Source organism: Pongo pygmaeus, chromosome 9, assembly GCF_028885625.2.
Source record: "Pongo pygmaeus isolate AG05252 chromosome 9, NHGRI_mPonPyg2-v2.0_pri, whole genome shotgun sequence".
In the NCBI taxonomy this organism is placed as follows: domain Eukaryota; kingdom Metazoa; phylum Chordata; class Mammalia; order Primates; family Hominidae; genus Pongo; species Pongo pygmaeus.
This window is the reverse complement of record NC_072382.2, coordinates 12,920,045-12,940,856: the sequence shown is the minus strand read 5'-3', so window position 1 is coordinate 12,940,856 and position 20,812 is coordinate 12,920,045. Positions and strand designations below refer to the sequence as shown.

The 20,812-nt window shown below is 52.9% G+C and overlaps 1 protein-coding gene across 4 annotated transcripts in view; it reads left to right on the top strand.

Annotated features, from left to right (window-relative positions):
* The first annotated feature begins 1,479 nt into the window (after positions 1 to 1,479).
* INCENP (inner centromere protein) overlaps positions 1,480 to 20,812 on the top strand; it is a 33,166-nt gene continuing 13,833 nt past the window's right edge. For 2 of the 4 annotated variants that reach the window (XM_054438223.2, XM_054438222.2), the window contains exons 1-11: positions 1,480 to 1,653; positions 5,635 to 5,785; positions 6,254 to 6,367; positions 7,269 to 8,077; positions 15,334 to 15,385; positions 16,209 to 16,266; positions 16,384 to 16,501; positions 17,730 to 17,781; positions 18,199 to 18,316; positions 18,408 to 18,539; positions 18,997 to 19,008. In XM_054438223.2, coding sequence (XP_054294198.1) covers positions 5,646 to 5,785; positions 6,254 to 6,367; positions 7,269 to 8,077; positions 15,334 to 15,385; positions 16,209 to 16,266; positions 16,384 to 16,501; positions 17,730 to 17,781; positions 18,199 to 18,316; positions 18,408 to 18,539; positions 18,997 to 19,008 — 1,605 coding nt within the window. In that variant the 5' untranslated portion in view covers positions 1,480 to 1,653; positions 5,635 to 5,645. The remainder of the gene's footprint in view (positions 1,654 to 5,634; positions 5,786 to 6,253; positions 6,368 to 7,268; positions 8,078 to 15,333; positions 15,386 to 16,208; positions 16,267 to 16,383; positions 16,502 to 17,729; positions 17,782 to 18,198; positions 18,317 to 18,407; positions 18,540 to 18,996; positions 19,009 to 20,812) is intronic. The other 2 variants (XM_054438226.2, XM_054438225.2) reach the window with 1 other exon arrangement.

Here is a 20,812-nt window from a genome sequence, read left to right as displayed (position 1 = left end):
GAAACGTCCAGTACCAGGGTAGGTGACCAAGGATTCTGTTGCCCAAGAGATGACAGAAGGCTCTAGATAAACGCGCACTCCGTTGCCATTCACAAGGCGTTTTGTTTTTACTTCTCAAAAGCGGCAGAGATTTTTTTTTTGAGACGGAGTTTTTTGCTTTTTGTGGCCCAGGCCGGAGTGCAATGGCGCGATCTCGGCTCACTGCATCCTCTGCCTCTCGGGTTCAAGCGATTCTCCTGTCTCAGCCTCCCGAGTAGCTGGGATTACAGGCGCAAGCCACCACGACCGGCTAATTTTTTTTGTATTTTAGTAGAGACAGGGTTTCACTGTGTTGCCCAGGCTGGTCTTGAACTCCTGAGCTCAGGCAATCCACCCGCCTCGGCCTCCCAAAGTGCTAGGATTGCAGGCGTGAGTCACGGCGCCTGGCCAGAGATTCTTTATAGGACATATTAGTCCTTGTCATTTCCCCCCCAAATTGGAAAGATGAACTAATTGAAATATGACTTAGTAAAAACATTGTGCCAACTTGAAACCTTGATTTAGTAAAAAATGTCAATGTTTAGATCCTTTGTCCAATGGTAGTATTTATCAGATGTATTCAGCTTGCTCAGAAAACCAAAAGGGCATTACAACCACAAAAGCAAAGAAAAATAAAACGTCCCATGTTTGGATCTTGTTCTACTTGTAAAGACTAAATTGAAACGATTAGGCTTTTCGATTCATGAGCCAAATACCGTAACACCCTGGCCTTTCATGGGTTTGGATTTTTAACATTACTCGTGGGATTTCAAGAAGTGGGGTTACAGTTACACTCCTCATAGCTGCTAAGTGTATTAAGTTGAATGTAAGGATGCATAATATTGTTTGAATTGAGCCCCACTACCAATTCTTTAAAAAATGGCATGAATTCTTATACGTAAATGATTTGGTGGAACTATCCCCATCATAATTTCTAAATTGTTTATATACCAAGGTAGCCTTAATTTGTATGTTTCAGTACAATGAAATTTTACTCTCTCTGGGATGCTGTTTGGTTTGTATTTTGAGGAATGTTTTTCTCATGGGACGAGGAACCTATGACTTCCGTACCTAGATAATTTGTTACATTAAAAAGCTGCTCTTTCAGCATTGTAAGTATATACATACATGTTTTTATGAGGAAAAAAAAGCAGCAGAGATCAGAAGACTGCCACCGTGCTTGGAGAAAAAAGAAAGCCGCGCGTGGCATTCGCAGCGCTCGCCGGGACTCGTAGTTCCGGGTCTGCGGGCTCCTCCCAGGCGGGGGTCTACTTCCTCTCTCCGCCGCGGCCGCAGCTCCCGGAAGCTGAGGGGACTTAAAGTCTTTCGCTTCCTTTCCACGCCTCTTAGTCCCGCAGATTGCTAGTCGACATAGCCAATAGGAGGGCTGACTTGTACTTCCTGTTATTTGATTGGCTTAAGGTTTTGCAACCGCCCGGACAAACTTGCCGAGGATTGGCTGAGCCTTCAGTTTTGAAAATCATAGATTTCGCCCGCGCTGCGCCGCCTGGTTGCTCCTCCCGAGCGGTGAGTCCCGAAGGCCCGGAGCCGAGTAGGTCTGGGCAAGCGGGGCTTCAGCTAGGGATACCACCGGACTTGGATCGGAGCAGCCTTCAGGGGACGTGGCGCAGTCGAGTGAGTGCGCGTGGGCGTGGGGATTGGGGGGTGGTTCGCGATTTTTTCCCCGGTCCTCTGCTCCGTCCCTGTCGACTCCGGACCGGGGTCGTGACTCCCCACCCCAGCCCCTGACTACCTGGGCATATGAGGGTCACCTCTTCCAAGTGGCGAGGTCGCCTGCCTTGGTTCTCGGGCCCGGGATGCCTCCCACCCCTTCCACCTAGGCCCTCAGCTTCCTAGAGCGTAGCCCCGTCCCCTCCACTCCCGGCTGCCTGGCACCTTGTTTTGTGCCTGTGAGGATTATTGTTGACTTGGACGCGCAGGAAGCCCGAAACCAACCCGGTTGTTTGACGGAATGATGCCAGATGGCATTTCTGTGCAGTTAAACCCCTCTCTCAACGCCCCCGCCCCCAGCCGAGCAGCTTTTTAAACTGACCATTTCCGGAGGCTGGGCCGCCTCTTGTCACTCCCCAAGCCTGTTCGCTGTCAGCGGCTCAGTCTCGTTCAGCTAACATGGGTTGCTCGCGGGGTTGCCCAGAGCCAAGACTGGGCGCCTGCCTTTCAGAGGTTGATATCTAGAAGGCGGTATAGCCAGTGGTTAAGGGCACGGTTCTATTTATGCCCCTGATTTACCGGCTGATTTTGACTTGTCTTTGCCTCAATTTCCTCATCTGCCCATGCATATCCTCAAGGTTGTGGTGAGAATTAAATGAGATGATGTCTGACTCGGGCATGGAGTAGGATTCAGTAAATGGGAGCAGCTGCTATGCGCTTTCTGCACAGAGGTGTGGTAGGCGCCCAACTTACAGCACCCTGAAAAGGACAGGAGTCATAGATGAGGACGATGGGGCCTTCAGTCTGGTGTATGGTGTGGAAGAAGTATTGGAGAGGAGGAAGACTGGAGAGTGTCTCCCTCGGTGAGGTGTTGAGTGCTCTTTATCTGTGTGCAGGTGCTTACATGGGTTGAAGAAGAGATTTTTGCTGCTCTTCCAGGAGCCTGATTCTTGGTGCACTGATTCCTTCTTTTTCAGGGTCACCTCTGTTTTAACTTACGGTAACCCTTTTTAAATGGTTGTGCTAAGGTCTGCTAGAAGCAAACTTCCCCATGAAAGAAGTTCAATTGCTTTCATGGACTTTGTGAAAGAAGCTCTCATCCACGTTGCTCATTTGAACAAATACTTTTTAAAAAGTTAGCCAGTTGTTGCTTTTCTCTGCAAACCTTTGGCTTCCTTAAACAGTTTTCTCTTTTCTGGCCTGAGGTCCTGCACTTTGCCAGGGCTGTGGTCTGGGTGCAGAAGGGTTAGGGGAAGGTGAGGGAGGGCAGTGAAAAGGGCTTGCCCATGATTGGCTGGCTGCAGAGCCCAGGTTTCAGCCCAAAGCCTGTACGATCCTGCCCATTTGGCCCTGCCCCGATTATTGCTGCCCTTGGCATCTAGGAACAGGGGTTTTGAACATGTGTTGGTCAGTTCTAACCTGTGCAGATTAAGTTTATTTGGTGCCCTTTGTGTGGTGGGATGAGCACCTATAGGATGTTTATTTCTAGGTGTAGAGTTGATGGGTGGATTAATTCATTTAACAAATATTCCTTGTTGCCAGGCACTGCTGTGCTCTGGGCATTCAATGATGAGCAAGACAGACAGGGGTTTGCCCTCAGAGAGCAATTGTTTAGTGGGCAGGGATAGGCAGTAAGCAACAGGTAAACAAGCACAAAAGTGCTCTGCAGAGAATTACAATCAATGAATGGGATCGTGGCTGGGGCTACTTTAGATTGGTGTTCAGGTTTTCCTGAGGATCTGAGATCCAAGCCATGAGGAGAGAGCCATACAAATTGCGAGACAATGTTCCAGACGCAGGGCAGAGCTTGTTGAGGAACAAAGATTACTGTTACTGTGTCCCTGAATCAAGCCTGAGGAAGTCCCATGAGACTGAAACCTGACCTGGTGCTACGCCCTGTGAGGGATCAAGGGGTCAGCAATTTATCCCTTCCTTCCAAGACCTTCCATTGTAGGTGGGAGGCCGAGCTGTGCATGGTTCTTGTTTTTTTTTTTGAGACGGAGTCTCCCTCTGTCGCCTAGGCTGGAGTGCAGTGGTGTGATCTTGGCTCACTGCAGCCTCTGCCTCCCAGGTTCAAGTGATTCTCCTGCACCAGCCTCCTGAGTAGCTGGGATTATAGGCGTGTGCCACCACACACGGCTAATTTTTTTGTATCTTTAGTAGAGACTGGGTTTCACCACGTTGGCCAGGCTGTTCTTGAACTCCTGACCTCGTGATCTGCCCACTTCGGCCTCCCAAAGTGCTGGGATTACAGGCGTGAGCCACCGTGCCCGGCCGGTTCTTGGTTTTAAAGAGGTAAGTCAGGATGGTGGATCACTGCCATTGACTTGAGGCATGCAGTCTGTTGTTATGGCTTATGACCACCACCCATTCATTTGTTCTTTCACTCATTCACCTGTTGGGATGTTTAATGAGCCCCTATTGTGATGCAGTAGAATATGGTTGTCTCTTGGAATCCTCAGGGAATTGGTTCCAGGACCTCCTTTGGATACCAAAATCCACAGATGTTCAAGTCCCTGATATAAAATGACATAGTATTTGCATATAACCTACACACATTCTCCTGTATACTTTATATTGCTCTATTACTTATAACACCTAATATGATGTAAAAGCTATGCAAGTAGTTGTTATACTGTATTGTTGGGGAATAATGACAAGGGAAAAGAGTCTATACATGTTCAGTACAGATGCAGCTCTTTTTCAAATATTTTCCACTGGTGGTTGATTGCATCCATGGATGTGGAACTCACAGATATGGAGGGCTGACTGTACTTCTTCCTTGCTTGAGGTTTTTGTAATGGCTATCAAGTTGTTTTTTGTTTTTTGTTTTTTGTTTTTTTTTGAGACAGAGTCTCGCTGCTACGCCCAGGCTGGAGTGCAATGGCGTGATCTTGGTTCACTGCAACCTCCACTTCTTTGGTTCAAGTGATTCTCCAGGCTCAGCCTCCCAAGTAGCTGGGATTACAGGTGCACACCACCATGACCGGCTAATTTTTTTTGTATTTCTAGTAGAGTCGGGGTTTCACCATGTTGGCCAGGCTGGTTTTGAACTCCTGACCTCATGTGATCTACCTGCCTCGGCCTCCCAAAGTGCTGGGATTACAGGTGTGAACCACTGTGCCTGGCTGGTTATCAAGTTTTAAGGAGGATACTTGAGCTGCTAGTTTTATAAGAAAGTGAGAAAAAACTGTTTTTGTGTTTTCTTTTGCTCAATGCTTGTAGGCAAGTTTTCTTAAAAGCAAGATATTGCTTACTGTTCCCTTCTTGTTCTATTTATGCTCCATTTGGAGGGCGTTTCAGCTCAAGGGAGAGGGGTGTGGGAGGCCCCTTGAGGGCATATCTCTGGATCACTACTTTCTCACTCATTTCTTTGGAACACAGAATCCCTTCTGCTCACTGGCCTCTTAAAGAGGCAGTTGGGTTTGATGTTCTTTGGCCTGATGTCTGGAGTCAGCTTGTATGTAGTGCAGGGTGGCTGTGTCTTAGCCCTTATTTAACCATGAGCAGTAAGATGAGGGCCTACTGGAGAGCGAGAGCAGGACTGTGTTTGGGCAGGGAGTGAGGAGCCCTGGGGTGGCCAGGAAGGCAGATGGCAGTGCCCTGTCATCTTAAGCCCAGAAAAGGCCATTTATAAGGAGGACCGTCAATGTCAGAATTGGCTGGGAACTGTGGACTTATGGGGACAGTCATGCTGGCGGGGGTGGGGACAAGGAGGTATTTGAAGAGTGTGAGTAGAAGGGCTTCTCTTTGTAGAGACGAGGCTAGGGGATGAGTGTTTGGAATTCTGCAGCTCTGGGGAGTGGCTGTGAGCAGAGAGGGGCCCTGGTTCGGGCACTGGGTGTTTGTGGTGGTTGTGGGTCGGGTGGGTATTGCAGCTTGGAGAAAGCCCCAGACCCCTACCCTGGGCCCCTAACTTGTGCCTCTTGTCCCTGCCTTCACCAGACAGAGCCACCATGGGGACGACAGCCCCAGGGCCCATTCACCTGCTGGAGCTATGTGACCAGAAGCTCATGGAGTTTCTCTGCAACATGGATAATAAGGACTTGGTGTGGCTGCAGGAGATCCAAGAGGAGGCCGAGCGCATGTTCACCAGGTGAAGACAGGGGCATGGTGAGGGGCTGGGAACACCAGGGCCTGTCTGGGCTGCTTTGGTCTTGGGGACACAACAGCCCCTCGTCCCCGCCTACCTGGCAAAACAGACAGCCTGTCAGGGCTCCCTGCTGTATACTCTGTGCAGTGTGCTAGGGGCCTGACCTAGTATCATGGGAAGAGGCAGCAGGAGAGATCCAGTCCCTTGCCTATTTGCCATCGTTGCTGGCTGGGTCTCTCAGGGTGTGGAGCAATGGATGTGTGCCTGGGAGTTTGCTTCCCTGCCGTGTCTCCAGTAGGAAGCCCTGAGTGCCCGCAGGTGACTTGCACATGGCCTTGGAGAGCTCGCTCAGTGCTGGACACTCCAGCTTGACCTGTCGCTGCCAGGAAATGGGCAGGGGCCAGGCTGGGTGGGAGAGGGGACCAGCGGTTCCCAGGCAGCCTCGAGTGACACCCTCCTTGTGCCAAACAGAGAATTCAGCAAAGAGCCAGAGCTGATGCCCAAAACACCTTCTCAGAAGAACCGACGGAAGAAAAGACGGATTTCTTATGTTCAGGATGAAAACAGAGATCCCATCAGGAGAAGGTAGGAGGGGTTGGGGGAGAGTGAGCTGAGCACTGGGCTCTGTGGAGGCTTGGTGCCATCTGGGAGAGTTTGATTCTGAAGGTGTTGATTTGGAAGTAGCAGCCTGTAGGAGGGGTGGTGGGTACCACCGCGGGTACTGCGTAGGCCATGCTGAGAGGGGTTGGGATGCCACAGGGAACTATAGCTTGACCCAAGACCCTGGAGTCCAAATCTGTGGCTGTGTGTTGGGGGTGGGGGTGTTTGATCTGGGCCCTGGAGAATGGGAAAGATTTCCGTAGGTGGGGTGAAAAAGAGAAGCCGTCCTTCTGTTAGGTGAGTGTGACCAGGGGTGTAGACCACGTGCCTTGTCCCAGCCCTCATATTGTCATGCCTGTTTTAGTCCCCCTCAGGAATAACTGGGACTGCAGAGTGCTAGGGAAAGAGGCTGGATCTTGGGGTTAGGCTTGGGTGTGAACCCCAGCTCTGCCCCTTAGCAGAGCAGTATGGCTTTGAATTGAATTTCTGCCTCTCTGAGCCTCCGTTCCTCATCCTTAAAATGGGAATAGTGGTCTCTACCTCTCAAGGGCGTGCTCTGGATTAAGGCAGAGTGTGTGTCAGGCTTTCAGCTGGGGCTCGGTGCGGTGTAACTTCAGTCAGCCAGAGGTTTGGATGAATATAATCTTCCTAGCCAGTTCTGTGAGGACTGTGGCATGATCCCCAATTTACAGGTAGGAAGACTGAGGCTTAGATAAGAATGGCCTGGGGCTTCATGGCTAGAGGTGGCAGAATCTGGGCTTGGAACCCAGATCTTTTGCCTTCACATTCTCTCATCATACTCCATCCAAGCTGGTGGCTCTTGGAGAGACTGGGTGCCACCCTGTCCTGCTGCCCGTCTCAGCCTCTGCCCTGCTGCCCCTGCCAGGTTATCCCGCAGAAAGTCTCGGAGCAGCCAGCTGAGCTCCCGACGCCTCCGCAGCAAGGACAGCGTAGAGAAGCTGGCTACAATGGTGGGGGAGAATGGCTCCGTCCTGCGGCGTGTGACCCGTGCTGCGGCTGCGGCTGCCGCGGCCACCATGGCATTGGCTGCACCTTCTTCACCCACCCCTGAGTCTCCCACGATGCTGACCAAGAAGCCCGAGGATAACCGCACTCAGTGCCAGCTGGTGCCTAAGGTGGAGATTGGCATCGGTGAGCGCCAGAACGCTGAGCAGCATGTCACCCAGCTCATGTCTGCCCAGCCTCTGCCCCGCACTCTGTCTCCGACTCCGGCTTCAGCCACAGCTTCAGCCTCCCAGGGCATCCTGACATCGGATGAGGAATCAACACCTAAGAAGTCAAAGGCCAGGGTACTGGAGTCTGTCACAGTGAGCTCCCTGATGGCTACACCCCAGGACCCCAAGGGACGAGGGGTCGGGACGGGGCGGTCTGCGTCTAAGCTCAGGATTGCACAGGTCTCCCCTGGCCCAAGGGACTTGCCAGCCTCTCCAGACTCTCCATGGCGGGAGCGGGTGCTGGCTCCCATCCTGCCGGATAACTTCTCCACGCCCACGGGCTCTCACACGGACTCTCGATCTGTGCAGCGCAGCCCGATTGCCCCGTCTTCCCCGAGTCCCCAAGTCTTAGCCCAGAAGTACTCTCTGGTGGCCAAACAGGAAAGTGTTGTCCGCAGAGTGAGCAGAAGGCTTGCCAAGAAGACTGCCGAAGAGCCAGCTGCCTCTGGCCGCATCATCTGTGAGTCTGGGGGCTTGGCAGTGGCGGGTGGTCCTTGGTGCCAGGCTCAGATGGAGGCTTTCTGAGGGATCATCCAGCAAGGAGCTGTCCAGAGAGCTTTCTGCAGTGAGGTAGATGTTCCACATCTGTGCTGTCCTGGGTGGTGGCCGCTAGCTGGCCTCATCTGGCGATTGTGTCCTCAAAATGTGGCTAGTCTGATTGAGGAACTGAATTTTAAATTGTATTGCATTTTACTTCTTTTAGATTTAAATAGTTACATGTAGCTAGTGGCTTGCACGTTGGATGGTGCAGATCTGACCCAACCTACTTGCTTTACAAGTGAGGAAACTGAGCTTCAGGGAGGTTGGCCATCGTGTGGCCGTGGTTACTGGCCATGTTGAGGCTGGAGCCTGGGCCTCTTCTGCAGGGCCAGCTCATTCCTCCCAACCCTGTGCTGCAGAGGCCGCTTAAATTCACCGGGTTTGTGCACCGCCTAATAGCGACACTGTGTTTGATCTGGAGGAGGGAATTATGTCTGCAGGTTCCTTCTGGGAGATCAGATGACTGGGCATCTGATGGGAGCCAGGAGGGGGAACCAAGCTGACTCTGGAGCTGGCCGGCCTGGGTCTGAGTGCCAACTCAGCCATTCACCCACCCTGCAGCCTGGGGCAGGTCCTGGAAACTTCACGGGCCCCCACTCCTCGCCTGTCAACTGGGGCTAATCGCGTCACTTCAAAGAGTTGTTGTGAGGTTTTCTTTGGTCACCCCACACAGGGAGTTTAGAAGGGTGCCTGGCATATAGGAAGGACTCGGTAACGTTAGCTGCTCTCAGATCTCAGCTTAGGGGGCCATTGCCCACTGGAGCAGGTGTCTGGAGGGGCGGGCTGGCTGCATGAGGAGGTGAATCTGAGCTGGGAGGGTTCTGAAGGATGGCTGTACCTTTGCTGAGTGGAAAAAAAAAATGCAGAGATATGTATTATTGGCAGAGGGAACAGCTTGTACTAAGACCCTGATGCCTAAAGCAACAAGTGATGGGTGTCTGGGGCTCATGCTCACACAAGAGCTTGAACTTGACCCCACTGAAGCAAAAGAAGTGGCCTGATGATGGAGAGGGGAGGGCAACAGGGAGACCAGATAGGAGGCTGCTGTAAGGATGCAGGCAGAGGACGGGCGAAGCAGTGGATTGGTGGCGAGGATAGGCCAGGATTTATCTTTTTTTTTTTTTTGATACAGAGTCTCGCTCCATTGCCCAGGCTGGAGTGCAATGGCACGATCTCGGCTCACTGCAACCTCTGCATCTCAGGTTGAAGCAATTCTCCTGCCTCGGCCTCCCGAGTAGCAGGGATTACAAGCGCCCGCCACCACACCAGGCTAATTTTTGTGTTTTTGTTTTTTAGTAGAGATGGAGTTTCACCATGTTGGCCAGGCTGGTTTCGAACTCCTGACCTCAAATGATTCACCCGCCTCAGCCTCCCAAAGTGCCGGGATTACAAGTGTGAGCTACTACGCCCAGCCCAGGTTTTATCTCAACGCGTATTAAATAGTAGCTGGCATCTGCCTGGCACTTTAAGATTTATAAAAGGAAAGGTTATTTCATTTGGTCCTTACAGCAGCACTGTTAGCTTGTGAGGAATTTTTCACTTTACAGAGGAGGAAACTGAGGCTTAAGGAGGCCATAGAGTCTGTAAATCGGGAAGCTGGGGCTTGAGCACTGCGTGTTTCATTCTGTCCAGAAAGTCAGGTGCTTGCAGAAGAGGCTTTGTGTAAGGCCCCAGGGCAGGGCCTGTCAGGCAGGGGAGGGCACCTCATCTTGGCAGCTTTCTCTCTGCCTGAGTCACACTGCCTGGGGACGGGCCTGCTCCAGAGTTTGGGGTGACACACTGTCGGGCGTGTGCAGATGTGCAGTCTGGCACACTGTCTATTTCTGGATTCTCAGAAGGATCTAAATGGTTCTGATCTGTTTTGGAGATTTTCTCAGGCCTGGATCTGATCTTGGGAAGGGGCTTCAAGGGGGCAGGTGAGCCTGGGCCTGTAGAGGGAGGGCCAGGCAGGGTTACAGAGAATCTCTGGAGACCTTTGGAGCAGACATCCAGATCTGCAGCTCTCATGCCCTTCCCTCTCTATCTACCCTTTCCCTGCCCATGAATGGGCTTCTGATTTGACTGGTGCATGTTACCTAGGTCTGTCTGACTCGCAGCCCAGCATCATCTCTCCTCTTGAGGTGGGTGGAGGAGAGAGAGGAGGATACAGGATCTAGGATCTGGAGTCACACAGACCCTGGGTGACCTTGGGCACACCCCTTCTCTCAACCTCAGTTTTTCTGTGAAATGGTAATAACACTTGCTTTGAATGTGAATAGATAACTCATCTTGGTGCTTGGGTGTAGTGGATACTCAGTACATCTTATTTGAGAAAACTTACCAACGGCTGATGCTCAGTTTGGGTGTGACAAGGCCGACCCCTAGTGAGGAGCTGCAAGGGTGTCAGGGAGTGGGGCGATGACAGGGGAGGAGGCTTCCCAGGGGGTCTTCCTGATACCAGGCTCTGGGAGAGGCTCTCGGGCAGCTCCGAGGTGGGGTCTTGGTTTGGATTTTCCCCACAAGCAGCCCTTGACACAGGGATTTGAGTTCAATTGGTTAATTTTTGGGAAATTAACAAATTTAATTTCCCAAAAATTAAATTAGGGATGGGAAGGAAACACCTGCACCAGAGGAATGAGAAAATGAGATGGGGAAAAAAAGCCAGCAGTCAGGGTGGGCGGAGGGGGCCTCTGGAAGCCAGAGTGTGGCCCCGGGGCGTGGAACTGCTGTGTGTCAGCAGGAATCCCCTGCCTCCTGGCCTGGTGCGCACCTGCCTGCGGGGCCCGTCGTCGGGCAGCAGTTCTGAAGTGGATAGGAAGGGACTGGCCCACTGCCTCAGGGCTCCACCTTGGGGCGTTCGAGCCACCTCTGCATTGGAGAAGAGCCCTTCCGTCCCTTCCATCCCTCTGCCAGTGCTTAGGCCACTTCCCTACCACCAGACCAGCTCTGAGGCCCGAATGGCGTGCAGATGGCACTTAGCATTCCAGAGAACGCTTGTGCTGGTGGGAGAGCCATGTAGTCACATGGGCATCTTCATCAGGGAGCATGTGAGCTGGGATGACACAGCATGGGGAGATGAGGGGGATGTATCTTCTGGTATAGACCCCTTAAATGGGGGTCATCACCACCCGTGACTGTCAGTCCAGCCCTGCAGCTGCTCCCACCACCTCCCCAAACCTGGCTGCTATACCCAGGAAGGGTCCCGGCTTCCCTTCTCTGTGCCTGGCCTGTTGTCTTCCGTCTTTTCCTGTGCACCCCAACCTCCCACTGGCCACCTCCCAGCCTGGACTCTGGCCAAGCCCCCATGGCTCAGGATGCGCCAGCTCAGCTACCTTCTCTCTGTTCCCCAAAAAAGCCTCTTTTTTTCCTGCCTCGTGGCCTGGGCCCTCCTTTTCCCTAGACCAGTGGCACTGGGAACAGGCATGCTCCCAGCTGGGAAGAAGCCAGGGACATAAAGCTAGCAGCTGTGGTGAGGATGCCAGGGTGAGTGCTGAGGGTGAGGGCCCCGGGCTTCCTGTTTTTAATGATTAAGCCTCAGCCTCAAAAAGCTTTTGACAGCCTGGACAACATGGCCAGACCCTATCTCTACCAAAATGGAAAAAAATCAGCCAGGTATGGTGGCATGTGCCTGTAGTCCCAGCTACTCAGGAGGCTGAGGTGGGAGGATTGCTTGAACCCAGGAGGTCAAGGCTGCAATGAGGTGAGATTACGCCACTGCACTCCAGCCTAGGTGACAGAGTGGGACTCTGTTAAAAAAAAACAAAAAAACAAAAAGCTTTGATTATGAGGTTATATCTATTGATAGTTACTGTATTAGAAATTAAAACTGAGGAGTTTAAAAGTATTTTAAATATTAATATTTTTATATGCATATTTAGTACTTTAAAGATTTAAAAATATTGTTTAATATTTTAACATTATAAAATGCAAGTACCAAGCCTATCATCTGTTTACATTAAGACTTTTTGTGAAAAAATAACTTTTCCAAAACAAAAATGTACAGAAGAGACTGGCATTATTCTACATTTTGCAAATCTCTTTATTGTGTGACTTTAAATAAGCCACATTCTGCGTTTGATCTGTTGTTGCATTGCGCTGTTTGGGTTAAAGTAACTGAAGAACTGGATGGGCGCGGTGGCTCACACCTGTAATCCCAGCACGCTGGGAGGCTGAGGTGGGCGGATCATGAGGTTAAGAGACTGAGACCATCTTGGCCAACATGGTGAAACCCTGTCTGTATCGAAAATACAAAAAATTATCTGGGCGTGGTGGCAAGTGCCTGTAGTCCCAGTTACTCGGGAGGCTGAGGCAGGAGGATTGCTTGAAACCAGGAGGTGGAGGTTGCAGTGAGCTGAATTCACGCCACTTTACTCCAGCCTGGGTGACAGAGTGAGATTCTGTCTCAAAAAAAAAAAAAAAAAGTAGCTGAAGAACATCTGGCCTCACACAGACGTGTAGTTGGGAAAGGGAGGAGTGTCTTCATAGCTTTTTCAGATAATTGTGCATATTCTTTGTTATCAGGACCAGTGCAAGAAGTGGTAGTTCTTAAAGGTTTGTTGTGGTGTGGAATCTGAAACCATGTTGCTGATTCCACACGGGTCTACCTTGCACTCTGTTTTTTTTTTTTTTTTGAGATGAAATCTCACTCTGTCACCCAGGCTGGAGTGCAGTGGTGCGATCTCAGCTCACTGCAACCTCTGCCTCCCAGTTCAAGCGATTCTCTTGCCTCAGCCTCCCGAGTAGCTGGGATTACAGGCGCCCACCGACGCCCAGATAATTTTTGTCTTTTCAGTAGAGACGTTTTACCATGTTGCCAGGCTGGTCTCAAACTCCTGACCTCAAATCATCCATCCGCCTCAGCTTCCCAAAGTGCTGGGATTACAGGCGTGAGCCACCATGCCTGGCCACACTTTGAATGGATCTTTTAGATGTGTGTGATTTCATAAGCACATACATCGATCATTTGGAAAATATTGTTTCACCAAGTTATGCATGTCTTCCAAGTGTTGACACCCTTCATTATATAATATTCTAAAAAAGCACATTTGTTTTCTGACCTCATCAGAAAAGTCCTTAGGTATTAGGATACTGTGACCCTGCTGGTGGTGGATACACGCTTTTCAAAATTCTATTCTTGGATTCTTTTTGGCTCAGTTTTTTTTTTTTTTTTTTTCTTTTTTGAGATGGAGTCTCGCTCTGTCGCCCAGGCTGGAGTGCAGTGGCGCAATCTCAGCTCACTGCAAGCTCCACCTCCCGGGTTCACGCCATTCTCCTGCCTCAGCCTCCCGAGTAGCTGGGACTACAGGCACCCGCCACTACGTCTGGCTAATTTTTTGTATTTTTAGTAGAGACGGGGTTTCACCGTGGTCTTGATCTCCTGACCTTGTGATCTGCCCGCCTCAGCCTCCCAAAGTGCTGGGATTACAGGTGTGAGCCACTGTGCCCGGCCTTGGCTCAATTTTTAAATTATTGTCAGCACATGATGTTTTATTTTTGTGATGGATTCACTTCATTGACTTGTGAGAAAATGTCTTCCAGATACCCAAGATTGAATAACCATTGTTTGTCGGTTGTTCTTTTAATTAATAATAGTGTTCCAGGTGAAAAAGTGGCTAGTGCAGCTGGCAGCTTGGAGACTAGCGCTTTTCACGGAGAGTTGGGTTTGCAGCAACAGGCATTGTGCACACTTCCCACCTCAGCACACAGAAGAGTAGAACGGCATGTACTTGAATTTAGATTTAGTAAAATTAGGACTTTTGCAGGCGCGGTGGCTCATGCCTGTAATCCCAGCACTTTGGGAGGCTGAGACAGGTGGTTCACTTGAGGACGAGTTCAAGACCAGCCTGGCCAACATAGCGAAACCCTATCTCTACTAAAAATATTAAAAGTTAACTGGGTGTGGTGGTACGTGGCTGTAATTCCAGCTACTTGGGAGACTGAGGCACAAGAATCGCTTGAACCCAGGAGGGTGGAGGTTGCAGTGAGCTGAGATTGCGCCACTGCATTCAGCCTGAGTAACAGAGTGAGAGTCTGTCTCAAAAAAAAGAAAAAAAAATTAGTACTTTTTACACCTTCATCAAGGACATTCCTCAGTGAAACTGGACATCTCTCCTTCCCGTGAGTGTGTGGTCTGAGGATAGTGTTTGATGCTCTGGCCTTGACTGGGGCTGAGGCTTCAGCAGCTTGTTCCTCATTGCTTTTGTGCCATCAGGGCAAATGTCAACATAGTGAAAGGGGAAAGTAACATTTTAGTATCATGATTTTAGTATCATGATTAGTTATGACCTTGTGGATCCCCCACAGGTCTCAAGGATGTCCAGAGGTCAGAGGATGCAAGCTGAGAACCACTGGCCTGGACATCCTCCTCCTTTGTCTGTAAACTCCTCCAGGCCAGCTCAGGTCCCCCCATCATAGGCTTTTAAAATTCTCTGCTCTGGACCAGGCACGGTGGCTCACGCCTGTAATCCCAGCACTTTGGGAGGCCGAGGCGGGTGGATCACTTGAGGTCAGGAGTTCGAGACCAGCCTGGCCAACATGGTGAAACCCTGTCTCTACTAAAAATACAAAAATTAGCCGGAAATCGCTTGAACCCAGGAGGCAGTGGTTGCAGTGAGCTGAGATTGTTCCACTACACACCAGCCTGGGCAACAGAGCGAGACTCCGTCTCAAAAAAAATAAAAGAAATTTCTCTGCTCTGTTCTATCATTGCCTGTGCCGGTGTTGTTGATAGGACTATTTGATGATTGTTATCTAGACCAGATAGTGGTTCTGTTTTGCTCACCACTGGGGCCCTGGGGGCTGGCCCAGGTCCCAGTACACTGTAGGCACTTGATGAATATTTTGTTGACAGAATGAGTTGCTTTGTGTTGGGCCCCATGCTGGGAGTTTGGGGCCTGGAGCTGCAGCAGACATTGTCCCTCTTCTCAAGATATTCCCAGCCCAGTGAAGGTACCCAGCTGTGCTCTCAGATGGGCATGGGAAGACTATCTGGGAAGCAGCAGGGGACACGAAGCCAGCAGTTCCGATGAGGACACTAGGATGAGTGCTGAGGGGAGGGTCCTGGGCATGGCGGGGGCTCTGCGGCTAGTGATGGGAGCAGTGGCCAGGCCCTTGCTGGAACCCGGTCCCCTGAACCCCTTATAGTGGGACCTGTGTGGTCTCTGATGAGATCTTTTGTGCCTTTCTTTTCCCCCTCAGGTCACAGTTACCTGGAGAGGCTCCTGAATGTTGAGGTGCCCCAGAAAGTTGGGTGAGTTCAGTTCCAGGGCTTCGCAGGTGGGCAGGGTACACCAGGACAGGGAGCTAAGGTGAGCACCAGGGCTGGAAGCAATTCCTGGGCTGAGTCTTCCCCACTGAGCCTTGACCGCCCAGGGGCTGCCTGTTTTCCCTGTCTGACCAGGCAGTGAGTGATGTGGGTGTTGGCCGCCTGGTCTCCTTGCAGCGCCCATCAGCGTTGCTGGTTGCCTGGCCAGACCTGACCCTGGGGCATGGGCTTCAGAGGTTGGGGGTGAGGCGGGGCTGCCAGGAAGAGCTACATTCAAACTGGCTGGGGTAGGATAGGGGTGCTCCAGGTTTACACCCAGTGCTTCGGGCCAGGACACAGACTCCTTTTCCTGGAGGCCGTGTCCTGCCGTCACTAAAACCAGCCCCTTCCCTCCTTGCTGCAGAGCAGAGGGTTTGTTCTTGGGATGGGGAAACAGGGTGACTGGGCAGACCTGCTGGCCTTGCCAGCCCCATGGTGAATAGAGAACAGACCACAAAAGAGATGCAGCTCACCTGGGCCCAAGAGGTGGAGGCGGAGCTGAGGACAGGGCTCACATCCTGAGCCAGCTCTGTGGTGGGGTGCCGGGGAGATGAAGCCACATTCTGAAGCTGACATCCCTCGTCTGTCCATGGAGCCATTGCCGGGAGCTGCCATCCTCCCATCCCGCAGGGGGCTGTGGGTTGGTGGCCCTGGAGGGCACCTTGTGTTGACCTCTTGGGTCCCCATCCCTGGAATGGGAGAGGGACTCCTTAGGGGGAGGGCTTGGACTAGCTGGGCAGTCCCCTCAGAGTCCCCCTTCTGTTTTCAGTTCTGAGCAGAAGGAACCCCCCGAGGAGGCTGAGCCTGTGGCAGCAGCTGAGCCAGAGGTAAGACGGCTGCCTGGGGAAGGGAGGACTTACCTCTGGGGCTCCCGCTCTGCCCTACGGCCATCCTGAGCCTTGGGTTCCAGGTTGAGACCCCTAAAGCCTTGGTTCTTTCCACAGGTCCCTGAGAACAACGGAAATAACTCGTGGCCCCACAATGACACGGAGATTGCCAACAGCACACCCAACCCGAAGCCTGCAGCCAGCAGCCCGGAAACACCCTCTGCAGGGCAGCAAGGTGAGGCTTCCTGACCTGCCGTGTGCAGTGCCCGGAGCCACAGTGGGCCTTGGTGGTCTTGGCCTGACCTTCTCTCTGGGGATAAGGAAGCCCCATTTTCTGGGCCAGTAGGCTAAAGAGAAATTAAACCTAGGGTTGCAGAGATCCCTTTTGAGTCTGTAGGCTTCACCTCCCACCGATGGGCTGGAGCTGTCACTGAGTGCAGCATGGGGGGCTGTGGCTGGTTGGGACAGGAAGCAGAGGAAGGGGCTGCATCGGGCTATGGATATGAAGAGGCCAGGGCAAGGCCTTGACCTTGACTCCAGGGGCCAGTGGAAAGAGCCGCGGGCTGGGGATTGAACCCCCACCTGGCCTCCTGCTTTGCCTCCCCCGCCAGCTCCTTTCTGACCTTTGTATGTCTATCCTTGTCTAAAGAGGGCTGGAGAGCAGTGGGTTTGGGAGTGTCCCAGGGTCCTGCTCACATCTCTCTGAGAAGGGTGCCTCTCTCTGGTGGAAAGTGCACTGTAGCTGTGAGATCTTGAACACGGCCTCTTCCTCTTTATGACATGGTCAAGGACAATGGTCATGCCAGCCCCACAGCCCCAAGGGCTGCTGCGAGGAACTTTTGGAGTAAGGTGCACCTTCTCCTAGTAGTGAAACAAAACAATACTCACCCTACACCCTGCATGTTGACCCTGCAGCAGGAGCTGCCCCCTCCTCCTGTCATGGCCACACCAGCTGCATGGCCCAGGAGGGGTGGGATTTAGAAGCCATGCAAGGGTCTTGGAGCTCCTGCTTCTACAAGGTGTCCACACACCGTTCTAAGTGTCAGAGGTCGGTGGGGCACGTCTGGGGCCGCCGCCTCAACAGGACTGTCCTGCCCTGCCTTGCCTACCATAGAGCCAGGCACTCGCGGGGAGGTGTTCATGAGCTGGGGGTAGCCAGGCCCTGGCATCTGTAGATTTGTATTTTTAGTAGAGGCGGGGTTTCACTGTGTTGGCCAGGCTGGTGCTGAACTCCTGATCTCAAGGGATCTGCCCGCCTTGGCCTCCCAAAGTGCTTGTAGGTTCCTCAAGGCTAGTCAGGGTTAAGGCTGATATGTCTGCGTTTGGCCACCCCGGAGCTGCCAGGAAGGGAGCCTTGCCTGCTGCCAAGGCTGCTGCCCAGGGACCCCTTCCCCCTACAGCCCCATTCCCACCCTGCTGCCACCGTCATTTCTGCAGCCTTGCTGAAACTGCTGTCTTCACAGAGACCAAGACGGACCAAGCAGATGGACCCAGAGAACCACCGCAGAGTGCCAGGTTTGCATCAGGGAGGGGTGTGTGGGCAACTCTGAGGGCCCTGGAGGACGTGGCCTTGTGACCTTGCTCAGGGAAGGTGGATGTGTGCTCAGGGGCTTCAGAGCCTCTCTGTTGGGGTGTGGCCTGGTGTTGTGACTTAACCAAGGAGGCAGCTCCATGCTGTGGATAAGCGCAAGCCTGGGAATAGGGCGACCCAATTGTTGACCCCGTCTTAGTGTGGTCTCCTGGCCATGTGACTTTGGACTGTTTACCTCCCTTCCTCTGAGTGGGCAGCAGAGGGTTGCTTAGGCTCTGCAGCCTCTTTCAGTCTAGAGGCCTGTGGCCTGGGCCCGGTATTGTTCACCGGGGTGACTTTTGATGGGGTGTGGCTGGGCTGTGGCAGGCTGCCCTGTGATGCCGCCGCCCGCGCCTTGGCAGGAGGAAGCGCAGCTACAAGCAGGCGGTGAGTGAGCTGGACGAGGAGCAGCACCTGGAGGATGAGGAGCTGCAGCCCCCCAGGAGCAAGACCCCTTCCTCACCCTGCCCGGCCAGCAAGGTGAGCCGGGCGCCTGCCCTGTCCTGTAGCCCTGACCCCCTTCGGTACCCTGCCCCGCCTGCCCATTCCTGACCCTGGTCTTTGTCTGCAGGTGGTGCGGCCCCTCCGGACTTTTCTGCACACAGTGCAGAGGAACCAGATGCTCATGACTCCGACCTCAGCCCCACGCAGCGTCATGAAGTCCTTTATTAAGCGCAACACTCCCCTGCGCATGGACCCCAAGGTGAGGGGCCTGTGCCCAGGCCGGGCTTTGTGGGAGCCGGGCAGTGTGGCTGAAGGTCCAGTCTGTCCCCTAAGATACTGGAAGTAGTGTGAGCCTGGGTGGAGGCAAGTGTGGCCTGGCACTGTTAGGGGCCAGCTGAAGCCTCTGTGGCCACTGGCTGTCTTGACCTCTGGGGGCACTGTCCTGCACTTGACCTTGTGGGCTCTGGATTGCAGCCTGGAGGCTCGGCCGGCTCGGTGTGAGCCCTGGGGATCTGTGTGGTTAAGGTGAGGGGTACTTGTGGACACCTCCACCATTGGGGTGAGGGTTGGGTGACAGGAGAGGCGGTGGGGGTGCTGCTGGCAGGAGGGCAGGCCCCACGCAGGCTTGCTGGCACAGCTGGGCATGTGGCCTGCCTGGCAGGATGCTCCCCGGCCTGGCATTAACTCTCGCCTTTTCCCTTGTCTCCTCTCCACAGTGCAGCTTCGTCGTAAGTAAAGCCTTTTCCTGTTGGTAACCTCGCCCCACCTAGCACTTACCCGCTGTAGCCCCTTCCCTGCGTAGCTGACAGCACCTGTAGATGCACTAACATTGTAAGCGGGAGGGGAGCCTTAGGAAGAGAGTGGGACGGTGAGGGGTGCACTGGCTGGAGGCACCCAGCAGTTCTGGGCCCCAGCGTCCTTCTCTGCCCTCCCTGCCCTTGACTCTGCTCCTAGGAGGAAGCAAGGGGGTGCGGCTTTTCACCAGGGCTACAGCTTGATGTGTTCTCCACAGCCACCTTCCCTCTCTCCTCCCCTGCACCAGGCCCCGTCAGGGTCTGTGGGTCTTTGAAGAGAGCAGACAGATTGTCTGCGGTCCCCAGAGCCACTGAGATTTATTGGTTCGCAGACCTGAGCAGTAGCCTTGAGGGAAGGGGGCGATGGGGGAGGGCAAGTGTGGGTCTGAACTGAGGTGGAAGTTCCGGGTCTTGCTATGCTGGGTGACAGTGGAACAGTGGGTGGCAGCATCTAGAAACAAGTCGCAGAAGCTGTTCTCTTCTCAGACACCTCAGAGCTGAGCTGAGCCAGGCTGGCCCTGAGCAAGGACCCTCAGATGGGGACATGCTTAGCCCGCAGCCCCAGCTCCCCATGCCATTTGCCAAGGCCACAGTCGCCTCATTCCTTTAGTTCCTACAAGCCTTCTGAAGGGTCCTCTGCAGCCACACAGGGACACCTGTGACAGCCGGGAGGGCTTCTGCCTCCAGTTGAGGGCCTCGGCAGGTGAGAGGGGCTTCCCAGCAGCTGGCCAGGTGGGCCCTGAACTGGCTTCTCCTCATGGAGGCCTGTTCCCCTCTTGTTGGAGAGGGTGACTGACAGTATACCTTCCAGTGGCTTACCACCTGTGCCGATTAGAGCCCTGCAGGTCTCACAGGGTGATAGAGAAGACCGGGAAGTGGTCCCCTTTCCTGCTTTGGGGATCCCAGGTCCCTGCACAGGGCATCTAGTGGGTGGGGACAGTCCATAGTTAGGAGACCAGGGGCCTATGGAGTCATTTCAGACCGCATCCTGAACATTATGCTGTGAGCCTCTGGGTCTTGTTTAAATCTACGGACAATGTTGATATTTTCTCAGCATTGCAATTTAGTAGCAATTGACCTGGTTAGGTTTAGGCTGCAGGTTCTCATCTGCCTTCTGTGGACTGTGGTTCCAATGTTAGTCCCAATTTTGAAGATGGCAGTGCTGTTTGGACTTCTCCCGGGTGTGTGCCAGTCAGCAGTCAGCCTGGGACTTGGAAGGTGGTCTGTTAGTTTAGTTCTCAGCCTTTGGTGTGGTAATTAGGGTCAGATCCTAGCATCTGCAGCTTGGAGCTGAGCCTAGGCGTTTGTCAATAACCTGCAGTATCATTTTCGCGATCTCTGGGGTTCCCTTTACTGTCCTCCAGCCGGGAAGCTGGGGCTTCAGTTACCTTGTTCTGCTTTGTGTGCTTCTACGACTGTGTCCAGGGCCACCTGCCAGGGGGACAGGGAAAGAACAATACACAGGATTTGGCCAACACTTTTGGGATCACAGCTCCTCCTCTGAGTTTTGACTTGGCAGCTTTCTCTCTTCAGGGTCACCTGGCAGGGGGACAGACAGAAGAGCAACATACAGGGTTTGGCCCACACTTTTGAGATCACAGGTCCTTCTTCGAATTTTGACTTGGCAGCTTTTCTTCAACTGCTGCTGCCCCTGGTTGTCGTAGGACTGCTTGTGGGCCGGGGCACAAGGCAAAGAAGAAAAGAGAACAAACAAAAATGGGGTTTCTGCCTTCTTTGA